At 38.6% G+C, this 13,812-nt stretch overlaps 1 protein-coding gene across 2 annotated transcripts in view; it reads left to right on the top strand.

Moving 5' to 3' along the window:
• LOC124711598 (homeobox protein slou-like) overlaps window positions 1-13,812 on the top strand; it is a 141,732-nt gene that overhangs the window by 70,457 nt on the left and 57,463 nt on the right. For both annotated transcript variants that reach the window (XM_047241754.1, XM_047241755.1), the window contains exon 5: window positions 13,122-13,274. In XM_047241754.1, the coding sequence (XP_047097710.1) occupies window positions 13,122-13,274 (153 nt within the window). The remainder of the gene's footprint in view (window positions 1-13,121; window positions 13,275-13,812) is intronic.

Below are 13,812 nucleotides of genomic sequence, written 5' to 3'. Positions count from 1 at the left end.
ATCTTTTAAAAAGTGTAATGTTTTTGAAAAATAACAACCTTGGTAATGTGTGTTATTGTTCTGTGACATTATCCCTTAACTTACATCACATTTGCTAACCTAGCTTTGTTATAAATGTTGCAGTTTATGGCTGAATGTTATGGCAATATTGCAAACTATTGACAAGGTACTGTAGACCTAGGCGTTCGTTAGCCAACTATTGCTATGGGTGGATATAGTATAGAGATGTAGCTGTGTCATTGGCCTCCATTGTGTGTACATTTTGTTTATTTAGTGCAATAAAGGTTGGAAGTAATTGTTTGTGGTTGAAAGCTTTACCCCTGCGTTCAGAAGTAGCCCCTTTAAATGAAGAAGTGATTAAAATATTGACTTGAGATAACAATGTTGAATACACACATTGGCCTGAAACCACAGGAATTTATCTTGTGGATTCTCTCTTTTCAATCTTTGTAAACCATAACACACTAGTTTTACTCTAAAGGAATTACAGTTTCCTTGAGACATATGAGTCTCAGCTTTATCTTCGATAATGATAGCTTAACAAATGTATTAAAATTTGAACCGTGGCCGGACCTCGAACCCGGGTCTCCTGTTTACTAGGCAGATGAGGTAACCATTACACCACTGTAGCAGTATGGGTAACACAGCTGCAAGGACTACCTCAGTCCAGTGCTCTACCTAACAAATATCAGTTCACACCTTCAGCCCATTTACCCCTTCTTAAATCATCAGGATTTCTGAGGCTGTCTGGTTGAAGAAGGGGAAAACGAGCTGAAGGCATGAATTGAAATTTGTGTTAAAGAGGGCACTGGACTAGGGTAGCCCATGCAGCTGTTTCACTCATACCGCTACAGTGGTGTAATGGTCAGCATAGCTACCTAGAAACGTAGGTTTCCCTTTCCTTAGTCTTTCTTCTAGGATAAGTCGTAAGGTCAGTATTGCCTCACGTGTTCCAGTATTTCTAGGAATCCAAACTGATCTTCCCCGAGGTCGGCTTCTACTAGTTTTTCCATTCGTCTGTAAAGAATTCGTGTTAGTATTTTGCAGCTGTGGCTTATTAAACTGATTGTTCGGTAATTCTCACATCTGTCAACACCTGATTTCTTTGGGATTGGAATTATTATATTCTTCTTCAAGTCTGAGGGTATTTCGCCTGTTTCATACATCTTGCTCACCAGATGGTAGAGTTTTGTCAGGACTGGCTCTCCCAAGGCCGTCAGTAGTTCCAATGGAATGTTGTCTACTCCGGGGGCCTTGTTTCGACTCAGGTCTTTCAGTGCTCTGTCAAACTCTTCACGCAGTATCATATCTCCCATTTCATCTTCATCTACATCCTCTTCCATTTCCATGATATTGTCCTCAAGTACATCGCCCTTGTATAGACCCTCTATATACTCCTTCCACCTTTCTGCTTTCCCTTCTTTGCTTAGAACTGGGTTTCCATCTGAGGTCTTTATGTTCATACAAGTGGTTCTCTTGTCTCCAAAGGTCTCTTTAATTTTCCTGTAGGCAGTATCTATCTTACCCCTAGTGAGATAAGCCTCTACATCCTTACATTTGTCCTCTAGCCATCCCTGCTTAGCCATTTTGCACTTCCTGTCGATCTCATTTTTGAGACGTTTGTATTCCTTTTTGCCTGCTTCAGTTACTGCATTTTTATATTTTCTCCTTTCATCAATTAAATTCAATATTTCTTCTGTTACCCAAGGATTTCTACTAGCCCTCGTCTTTTTACCTACTATATCCTCTGCTGCCTTCACTACTTCATCCCTCCAAGCTACCCATTCTTCTTCTACTTTCTTTCCCCCATTCCTGTCAATTGCTCCCTTATGCTCTCCCTGAAACTCTGTACAACCTCCGGTTCTTTCAGTTTATCCAGGTCCCATCTCCTTAAATTCCCACCTTTTTGCAGTTTCTTCAGTTTTAATCTACAGGTCATAACCAATAGATTGTGGTCAGTCCACATCTGCCCCTGGAAATGTCTTACAATTTAAAACCTGGTTCCTAAATCTCTGTCTTACCATTATATAATCTATCTGATACCTTTTAGTATCTCCAGGGTTCTTCCATGTATACAACCTTCTATCATGATTCTTAAACCAAGTGTTAGCTATGATTAAGTTATGCTCTGTGCAAAATTCTACCAGGCGGCTTCCTCTTTCATTTCTTAGCCCCAATCCATATTCACCTACTACGTTTCCTTCCCTCCCTTTTCCTACACTCGAATTCCAGTCACCCATGACTATTAAATTTTCGTCTCCCTTCACTATCTGAATAATTTCTTTTATTTCATAATACATTTCTTCTATTTCTTGGTCATCTGCAGAGCTAGTTGGCATATAAAGTTGTACTACTGTAGTAGGTGTGGGCTTCGTATCTATCTTGGCCACAATAATGCGTTCACTAAGCTGTTTGTAGTAGCTTACCCGCGTACCTATTTTCCTATTCATTATTAAACCTACTCCTGCATTACCCCTATTTGACTTTGTGTTTATAACCCTGTAGTCACCTGACCAGAAGTCTTGTTCCTCCTGCCACCAAACTTCACTAATTCCCACTATATCTAACTTTAACCTATCCATTTCCCTTTTCAAATTTTCTAACCTACCTGCCCGATTAAGGGACCTGACATTCCACGCTCCGATCCGTAGAACGCCAGTTTTCTTTCTCCTGATAACGACATCCTCTTGAGTAGTCCCCGCCCGGAGATCCGAATGGGGGACTATTTTACCTCCGGAATATTTTACCCAAGAGGACGCCATCATCATTTAATCATACAGTAAAGCTGCATGCCCTCGGGAAAAATTATGGCCGTAGTTTCCCCTTGCTTTCAGCCGTTCGCAGTACCAGCACAGCAAGGCCGTTTTGGTTATTGTTACAAGGCCAGATCAGTCAATCATCCAGACTGTTGCCCTTGCAACTACTGAAAAGGCTGCTGCCCCTCTTCAGGAACCACACGTTTGTCTGGCCTCTCAACAGATACCCCTCCGTTGTGGTTGTACCTACGGTACGGCTATCTGTATCGCTGAGGCACGCAAGCCTCCCCACCAACGGCTAGGTCCATGGTTCATGGGGGGAGGACTGCCTAAACAAGTGGCCGTGTGTGTGTTTGTGTGTGTGAGCTGCGTCTTTGTGAATCTGTGTGTTTCCTACTTCCGAAGTAAGTAGCTGAAATATTTGTAGCATTCTTATTCGTTGTGGCTGTCACATATCTTTTGTAGAGATTCATGAATTCTGCAAGCAAAACTGCTTTATACAAAAATACTTTTACACACACACACACACACACACACACGCACACGCACACGCACACAAAGGTTAGTTTGTGTGTCTTATAAAAATTAACAATCATGATAGCAAATTGTTTACTTTACAAGATTAAAAGAGAGGATACATTTTGTGCACTGGAGCTTAGAGTGGCACTTGTAACAGTCATATCCCTCTTCGTATACTTCTGTCTGGCTACTTCAACAAGTGGTGTACTGTTTATATGGACAGATATTACAGTTGACTAGATGTTTTTTACTTTCTATGGGAGAGTAAGACCAAGGCTGTGGGAAAGTGCATGCCTGCCTAATCAGAGAGGACTTCATAGATAAGGGGTAGTCAATAAAAGGCTAAAGAAAAGTGAGTACATATGTATGAAGAAGAATCACTTGTTGTCTGAAGTGGAGGTACATCTGTCTGCCAGTTCTTTACAAGATGACTCAAGAACACAGGTTTGCAGCAAAGCAGGGATCAATACGAAAATTAAATATGATGCTGTTGTAGACCAAATCTCAACATAACATGCTGGCAAATGAAATGGTGGAAGAAACTGTTTTTAATCTTTTTATAATGGCAGCTGTGAACGTTTTAATTTCTTATCAAAGAATAAGAAATAATTAGGATAGAGGCCACCATTGGCAAATGTCCTACTGCCATTATGGATGATGTTTGCAAGGCGAGGGGACATACATGAACTGCTACTTGATCAAAATGAGTACAACAGCAGCCATCCATGAACGAATCTCTTTCACAGGAAGATAACACATCTCATGAGGGTACAGAAAAACAAAGTGGCCCAGTGGAATGTCTTTAAGAAGAAAAAACAATGTGTTGGTGCCCTTATCATAGAGATCAACTTGCATGCCAGAGTATTTCAAATTGTACCAAACAAGGGTAACTGTTGTTAAACATGATAATAAGAATCTGTGCAGATGTTTTTCAGTAAAAATGTATTGAAATATAAATAAAGTTGATGTGCTTAATTTTGTAGTAAACGTGTTTTATTTTGTAACTGTATTAAAGAAGAACCTATCTACTTCCATTGTATGTTTCCATATTTGTACATATGGATGAGAGTATAGAATGGTAGGTACTGATAGATATGGCAGATATGTCTGTGATTCTGTGAGGTACATACTGCAAAGAGCTTTGCACTCAGTGTTAACTGCCATTGGAGTGTACAAAGTATGCACAGCAATAAGCAGATAACATTTCGATGCAAAAGCGAGCTTCCTTTAATTTGTGCTCTTTAATGAAACATAGTCATTTGTTTAAAACATTTGGAATGCAAACTCATTTTAAGATGGGCGGAACAAAGAAAATGTTCTATCATGGTATAAAATGAATTGGAGAATGGTCTTTTTAGAGAGTATATGGAGGAAACACTGAGTAAAGTGATTATGCTTCCAAAGTGATTGTGTAATTTACTGTTGTATGACTGTTATAAAAACTGAACAAGCTTTACAGTGGTCTGTGTCAGGTTACAGGCTAGGTATTTGCAAGTGTTGTAGTGTGTGTAATATATACCAGTGACCCACTGAAATAAGTGTAACTGTGGTTTGCTAATCATGTGAATGTTAATGACATGACACATATGATAGGCTAACAACAGTATTATGAAAAGGACAGATTGCTACTCAGCACTCCCACAGGCCTTGAGTTGCAAAGAGGCACAATGAAAAGGCTGCTAAACATTAAGCTTGCGGACAAAAAAGTCCTTCCAGCAGTCTTTTCATAGGGCCTTCCTGGGACTCAGTGCCTGCTCTATGTAAAGAGTAACAAACTGCTGTATTCATATTGTTCTTATTTTATTCTGGACTTTCCATTTTGTGGAATGTTTGTAACTTTTGTACTTAATTTGAATTGGTTCAAAACATATTGTGTGGATGGTTAAGACCCATTCCTCTCTGTCCTCAGTATACAACAACAGCAGCAACATTGTATAAACAAGACATTACCATCGGCTATTTCAGCTTATAATTAGCGCTGCATATGCTGGACAGTAAAAACAATATATGGACATCCATATCATAGACCATCTCCCTTACAGTAGAATTCATGAGCTGCTGTCTGATAAGCAATTCCTGTAACCTTAATCCCTGAAGAGTAAACTGGGTACAATAACAGCTGTATGAGATGCACGAAGTTGAGAACTATGTCTTGGACTGAGGAGTTATGGTACATGTTGGTACACACACACAGCAAGTATAAATGTTTAGAAAACAAGACAATAGGTCTTTTCTACCAAAACAGGTCTATCTGTTGGTGTAAGTATCAGCAGGTGTGGGCTGAAGTTGGACATTTGCTATCATCTGCCACAGACAATTGTTACATGGAGCTGCTTTCAGATCATGTGCGTCTGGCTTGTTTACCCAATGTGAAGGAAATATACATGTTCAACAATATACTATACTGCCCTACTGCTTTTGCATGATGTCATTGTGTTTCAGCAGACACACCTCTTAATTGAGGGTACTTGCCAGGATCTCAAGTTCACTTGCCACCCCCATTGCACTGGCCTGCATGCTCACTACAGATGTGCTCATGTCACAGACTCTATTCCTATCAATCTCTGTGAGTGTATCTGTGGTTATGGAGGGATTGTGATTTGATTCAGTTTACATTGTTCTACAAATCCTGCAGCACCATGAACACTGGGGCACACCTATTGAAAGGATATGAGGTGGTACTGCTTAAATTGTGCTGAGAAAGGTGGCAGTGTTCAACATACTGTATTACATTCAAAATGAGTGAACCTCAAATTTCCTTCCAGTCATTTTTCATTGTTTTCCTAAATCGTGAGGTGAATGCTGGGGTGGTTTGTATGAAAAAGCCACAAACAGTTCCTGCTCCACCCTTATCTAGTCAAAGCTTCTGCTCTATTTCTAATGACTTGAGTTGTCTCCAGTGTGAAATCTATTTTCATTAATGTAGTTCACAAATACTCTTTTTTAATATTACATTACAAATACCAGATCAGTAAATCTGGTAAAAAAAATTGTGCATACTTTTTTTGAAATTTATGTCTACATAGTTGCTATTGTGACTATAATGCTTGACTCAGCAGTGTCCCAATTTTATTCATTCTGTAAGAGACACCTGTTTTCACAAACCTTATAAAAATATTCATCTGCGGAAGTAATCAGTTCCTCATTTAATCAGAAAATTTGTCTTCTGAAATAGGACAGACTAAGGAAAATGAGGCAAAAGCAGTTTGAATCCCAGCTAATGCTTTTAGACAGTGTGGATTACTGCTGTGATGGTCTGGGTCTAAGAGAGTTGTCTTTTGGCTATTTTTCTGTGTGCTGTTGCTGTGATGGCTGAAGTTTTTGTCTGTTGTTGTTGTTGTGGTCTTCAGTCCTGAGACTGGTTTGATGCAGCTCTCCATGCTACTCTATCCTGTGCAAGCTTTTTCATCTCCAAGTACCTACTGCAACCTACATCCTTCTGAAGCTGCTTAGTGTATTCATCTCTTGGTCTCCCTCTACGATTTTTACCCTCCACGCTGCCCTCCAATACTAAATTGGTGATCCCTTGATGCCTCAGAACATGTCCTACCAACCGCTCCCTTCTTCTGGTCAGGTTGTGCCACAGACTTCTCTTCTCCCCAATCCTATTCAATACTTCCTCATTAGTTATGTGATCTACCCATCTAATCTTCAGCATTCTTCTGTAGCACCACATTTCGAAAGCTTCTATTCTCTTCTTGTCCAAACTATTTATCGTCCATGTTTCACTTCCATACATGGCTACACTCCATACGAATACTTTCAGAAATGACTTCCTGACACTTAAATCAATACTGGATGTTAACAAATTTCTCTTCTTCAGAAACGCTTTCCTTACCATTGCCAGCCTACATTTTATATCCTCTCTACTTCGACCATCATCAGTTATTTTGCTCCCCAAATAGCAAAACTCCTTTACTACTTTAAGTGCCTCATTTCCTAATCTAATTCCCTCAGCATCCCCCGACTTAATTAGACTACATTCCATTATCCTTGTTTTGCTTTTGTTGATGTTCATCTTATATCCTCCTTTCAAGACACTGTCCATTCCATTCAACTGCTCTTCCAAGTCCTTTGCTGTCTCTGACAGAATTACAATGTCATCGGCGAACCTCAAAGTTTTTATTTCTTCTCCATGAATTTTAATACCTACTCCGAACTTTTCTTTTGTTTCCTTTACTGATTGCTCAATATACAGATTGAACAACATCGGGGAGAGGCCTTAGTTTTTGTCTAAGAGCATTATTTTTTGGCTGTTTCTTCTATCTACTCATGTTTCATACAGTCCAGCATTGAAGTACAATAGAAGCCAGTTGTAGGTCATCTTTTGTATATTGGGATTACTCTATGGAAGCCGCAAAAAGGTATGTCTATCATCTTTTTCAACAAACAAAATAGTCTTTCCCTTATTTGATGAATTATAGTGAGCGCTCATCCTCAGTTTTGTTGTTGTTTGTGCTCAGAAGTGTGATTATGTACAAAATTTCATAAACAGTCATGAATCTTTCCAAAAAGTCTTGTGGATTATGCCTAAACATTATGTAATTCTGCACTTAATGTTGTTTATTATTATTATTGTTATTATTATTATTATTATTATTATTAATGAACAAGCCATTTCAAAAGATGAGAGTTCATTTTGAGATCCTGCTTAATAGTAGATTTTTCAGTTGACTGTTATGACTGTAAGTTGCACCGGAAGATGACCCCACAGGGTTTGAAACACTTTTATGGGTTAATTGGAGACTAATTTGTGACCAAAGGCAAATTTTATTTAGTACAAAATTTATAGGACATAGTCAAGGCATAACAAATTTGACCATGGATGAGATGAAATTGTTAAATTTTGCTTTGAAGTATTCTGCCACAGCTCTCTTTGGTCCCAAGCTAACAGTTGTGACACACAGTGTAAACAGACTTTTTTCTCCCAGTGCTGTGAAGAATTGTACTGTACGTACTGAGATACAATATCAAACTATTTCACATCTATCAACTTTGTTGTCTTTCATTATCATATTGTGAGCTTTTTTAAAAATTAATTTCTGTATAATGACATCACCTACCAGGCACAAGTGCTTTTCAGGTTCTGTGGTGCCCAAACAGTGTATAAAACTACTTTAAATCAAAGTTAATTTACACTGAATCTAATGTTTACTAATCTTTTATGCTAGAAATCACACTAACTACATCATCTTGCTGCCTGCCAACATCTGAATGTTGTTTCCATTTGAAACTTTCAGCAAAGCATTTCAAGAATCAAGCTGCACTGCAGCACTTTAACAAAATGTCCTACTCTTTCACAGAAATATACCACTTATCACTCTCACATTTGTTGAATCTGACATAAAGCAAAAAATCGTATGAAGGCTGAGTGATGAACTCTTCTCGGGTGATCAGCCAAGTGGTGGCGTTGTCTTGTCACAACAGTTCGATGAGTTTTGTACCCATCATCCTCAAGTGGGGTCACCTCGGTTGAGGATGATGGGTATGAAACTCATCGAAACATTGCGACAAGACGACACCACCACTCGGCTGATCACCTGGGAAGAGTTCATCACTGGAATACGCTGAGAAGGCCTGCAACTGCATTGTATGAAGGCTTGTTGAAAAGTAATTATTCATTCTGTTCTCAATATCGATTGAGATATTACATGTCATGTGTATTACTCAGTCGTCGACTTTCCCGCTTCGCTAATGCAAGTTGCAAATATCTGCTCAGAATTGTAGCACGTATCATGGTGGTGTGTGACGTAACTATGTCAGCAACAACATGCTGTAACCGAGTTTCTAACTGACCACACATGGAGCATCCTCTCCTTCAGCGTGACAATACCAGACCACACAAGAGTGCTGCGACACCTGCAACAGTCTGATGCTTTGGGTTCACTGTCATCAGTCATCCTCCATACAGTCCCAACTTGGTCCCATCCAATTTTCATGTGATTCCAAAACTTAAAGAACAGCTCCGAGGACTTCACTTTGATAATGATGAAGCAGCGTAAGCTGAGGTGATTCCCAACAAAGTCAGTCTTCAGTTACAATATCAACAAACTTGTCCCTCATTGAGAGAAATGTGTTCATCACCAGTGTGACTCTGTTGAGAAATAAATATGTATACATGAAGAATAAAGATGTGGAATGTTAATAAAGGTATTTTATTTTTATTTTAAAAAAAGAAAACCTTAGGAGTTGTCACAAAGAAAATTTGGAGTCATTACTTTTTAGCACAACCACGTAATTATTCGATGATTCATTGTTTTGGACATCCACAAGCAGTTAAATTGGAGACACCTACCTAGTGGTGTATAGTATCACCTATCAGTCTGATGACTGTAGCAATATAACATGGTATGAATTCTGCAAACACTGAAAGTGTTGGGAGCCAACCTGACACTTGACTTCTTAAATCTTGTGGAAATTGCTTGAAGTTAGTTCAAAGATGAGTTCACCTTTGTACATGGATAACTGGCCTTAATTAAACTCAAATTAATCATTCGACATTTTTACAGGCCACCTAATTCTGCCATAACAGTTGTGGAGAGACATTCAAAGAAAGTCTAAACACAGTGGCACAAAAGTATCTACTGGGGATAGACAAGAAAATCTATGGATTAATCACAAGTGGTATGAACAGACAGTCTCGTAAAGTAGTTTTGAACACATTTTCCAAAAATTGTCTGGAGCAGCTAGTTTGTCAGTCCAAACCCAATGGAAATATCCTAGACATTGTAGGTAAAACAGGCCTGGCCCTATTTACAGTGTCTATATAGAGACAGGGATTAATGATCATGATATCATGGCGAAGATGGTTATTAAAGTTAATGAATGCATCAAGAAGGCTAGGAGAGTTTTTATGCAGGTGATAAGCACATAAGCATTTGTTAGCATCCTGTGTAGACAGTAAATTTAAATCATTTAGCACCAGTAAGATGTACATAGAGAAATTATGGGTCAAAATTTAAACTGATTGCAAATCATTCTGGGAAGAAGTATGTGTCAAGTAAGTGGATTAAGGACGAGAAAGATCCAAAATTCAGTAAATGCTGAGGAAGCAAAGGCTTTTGCACTCTCAGTTCAAAAGAGAATGCAGAAATATCAATAGACAAAAGTCAGTAGAAATTCGTGTGCCTGTAAAAAGAAACATGTACAAAGCACACAACAATTTCCACCACAATACCTCAGAAAAAGATCTTTCCAAGAACCCTAGAAAATTCTGATCCTATGTAAAGTCACTAAGTGTGTCAAAGGCTTTTGTCCAGTCACTTGTCAACCAGTTTGATGTGGCAGTAGAGGACAGTAAAAGGACAGCTGAAGCTTTTAAGTTCATGTTTAAAAATGATTTGTGCAGGAGGATCATACAAACATATTATTATTTGACTGTCTTACAGCCTCCCATAAGGAGGACGTAGAAGTAGCCATCCCTGGCATTGAGAAGCAATAGAAAGAATTGAAAATAAGTCACCAGGTCTGGTTGGAATGCCAGTTTAGTTTTACAGAGTGTAGTCTATGACATTGGCCTCTTACTTATCTTGCATTTATCATGAATCTCACCCAGTGGAAAGTCCCAAGCAACAGGAAAAAGGCATAGGTGACTACTGTATATAACAAAGGTAAAAGAACAGAGCTGCAAAATTACAGACCAATATCCTTAACGTGGGTTTGGTGCAGTATTCTTGAGCGTAGTCAGAGTTTGAATATTATAATTTTCCTAGAGACAGAAGGCCTCTGTTTACAAATCAGCATGTATTTAGAAAGCATAGCTCATACGAAACTCACCTTGCCTTTTTCCCACACATCGTCCTGCAAACAATGAATGAAAGGCAATAGGCACATTACATATTACTAGATTTCTAGAAAGTATTGTGACGCTTTTGACTGAAGAATGTTAACAGACATTTGAACATACCAAATGGTTTCCCAGATATATGAGTGGCTTGAAGACTTCTTAAGTTATAGAACCCAGTGATAGAACCCTGGATGGTGAGTGTTCATCAAAGACAAGGGTATCATCATGAATGCCTCAGGGAAATGTGATACGACAGCTCTTGCTCTCTTTATATATAAATGATCTTATAGGTAGCATGATCAGCAGTCTCCAATTTGTAACTGATGACACTGTAGTTCACTGGAAAGTGTCTTTGTGTAATGACTATAGGATGACTCATGTTGATTTAGACAAAATTTCTATTTGGTGTGATGAATGGCAGGTTGCTCTGAATGTAGAAAAATATAATTTCATGCAAATAGGTAGGAAAGGTGTTCCTGCATGTTCAGATATAGTACTAGTGATGTACTGCTTGACACAGTCATCTCAATTAAATATCTAAGCGTAAGACTGCAAAGTGATATGACAGAATGAGTACGCAAGGTTGGTACTGGTGAAGGTGAATAGGAGAATTCTAGGAAATTGTAGTTAATCTGTACAGGTTAACTGCGTGTAGAACACTGGCTCGACCCATTCTCAAGTGTGCAGGTTTCCGCAAGGTCGAATTAAAGGAAGGCATTGATGCAATTTCGTAGGTATGTTACTAGATTTGTTACCTGTAGGTTCAGTTGGCGTGCAAGTATTACGGAGATGCTTCAAGAACTCAAATGGTAATCCCCAAAGGAAAGGCAACATTTTTTGGAAAGCATTATTGAAAAAAATTAGAAAATTACATTTTTGACTGACTACAGAAAATTTCTACAGCCACTAATGGATATTTCATGCAAATACCATGAGGCAAGATAAGAGAAATTAGCGCTCGTACAGGAGCATATGGACATTCGTTTTCCCCTCGCTCCATATACGAATGGAACAGAAAAGGGAATGACTAGTAGTGGATACTCTCCGCCATGCACTTTATTGTGACTTGTGGTGTATGTATAAAGACGTAAATGGTGTTCCTGATGAGTTCAATAGAATTATGATCTGGTAGGCTTTGGGCGCACACAACCATCATCTGCATGGAACTTGTGACACAATTCAGGAGAGGTGACATGGTGCACTGCTCTGCTAAAGATAGAGGACAGGTCACCTGCGGGGTGCTGCATGGGAACAGACAGCCAGGTCAGAGGTTCCTGTCTCATTCACTGGGGAGAGATGTAGATGAATGTATAATGGACTCCATTTTCTCGTGTATAAATATCCCCCACATGAGATTGCATCCATCATGTGCCTCAGTGGTGTTCATCTGACAAGTGGGATGTGTCAGTTGTGTGTCTGTGTGTGTTTTCTTTACACACTCGCACCCTGCAGTAAGCAAGTACACTAATTATATGGTCCTGGTATCATTTTCCCACTTGTTTGGCATTATTCTGTCTGTGTTAATCTCTGTGCTCTGTGGTATTTGGTGCACAGAACTAAGTATGTGTGGTGGAGCTGCAGCACCCCATTGCAAGATAGTGGTTCTAAATGCTCACTTATTTTGTCCACTTCTGAACTGCTGAGTTATGTGTTGGATTGTGGGCTGTCTATATACTGGAATACTCAAGATTTATTTAGTTACATTTACTATGAGAGTATTGCTACATGTCTGTACTTTCTCAACAAGAAAGACAAAAAAGGATTACTTGATTTTGCATGAAAACAGCTCAAGCTGCAACAGCCATGTTTTGTGAATAGTCAGTTAAGAAGTTCTAGTCCCAATACCAATTTTAGTTATACAGTATAAGCAGTGATGTGCGATCCCCCACCTCACATGCTTCCAGCTCCCATAGGTGCACAACCTTCCCTCTCCTCCATGTCTCCTTGTTCCTGTAATGTGTAGTTGCTTGCATATGGTATAGTATGTGAAAACTAAAGAAGAAATTCCTGAAGCTTTTTTGAGATGTATCATCACTGTCTGTTTACTTTTGTTTATGTAGGTACTGCTTTGTTCAATTATCTGAATCAACAAATGCAGACAAAACCATGAAGGAATTAGAGAAGATTAAATTTGGATCAGGAACTTTAAAAGTGGAGAAAAAGTTTTCGAAAGATGAAGAGGAGCTGTCACCTGAGGCTATTGATCCTTATACGTAAGTGTTTTATTTTTTTTATTTTTTATGTATTATGTATTTATATTACATCATTAATATTGCTGCCCTCTGTAATTTTAACTAGCAAGGCATAGTAAATGAAATGACAGCTTGATAAAGACAAAAATCTACATGTAAAGTGGGAGAAGACAGATATAAACTAGCAATAGCTGATAGAGACAATAGCTTTGAAAGCAAGTATCCGTATATCCAGCGATAGGAGATCAAAATTAGCAATTACATTTATTCTAAGTGATTTAACTGCTTCAATTTTAAATAGGTATAGCTTCTCAAATCTCACACTTTCTCTTTCTGCGGGCAGGTAAAGAAACTCTGATTTTTAAAGTAAGTCTGTCTGCCATCTTTCATTCTCTTTTATTACTATAAGCAAAGCTAGTGGAATTTTGTTCAATCTATATTTCTTTTTATTGTTGTATATTATAAATGAAGGAATAGATATTTCTGAGGTATATGAGCATTGGCACTCATTAATTAATTAATTGCTGGGGTCACTGTGAAGTTACTATATCGTATTCAT

This window comes from Schistocerca piceifrons, chromosome 8 (assembly GCF_021461385.2).
Source record: "Schistocerca piceifrons isolate TAMUIC-IGC-003096 chromosome 8, iqSchPice1.1, whole genome shotgun sequence".
Classification (NCBI taxonomy): domain Eukaryota; kingdom Metazoa; phylum Arthropoda; class Insecta; order Orthoptera; family Acrididae; genus Schistocerca; species Schistocerca piceifrons.
This window is presented reverse-complemented; position numbering and strand designations above follow the sequence as displayed.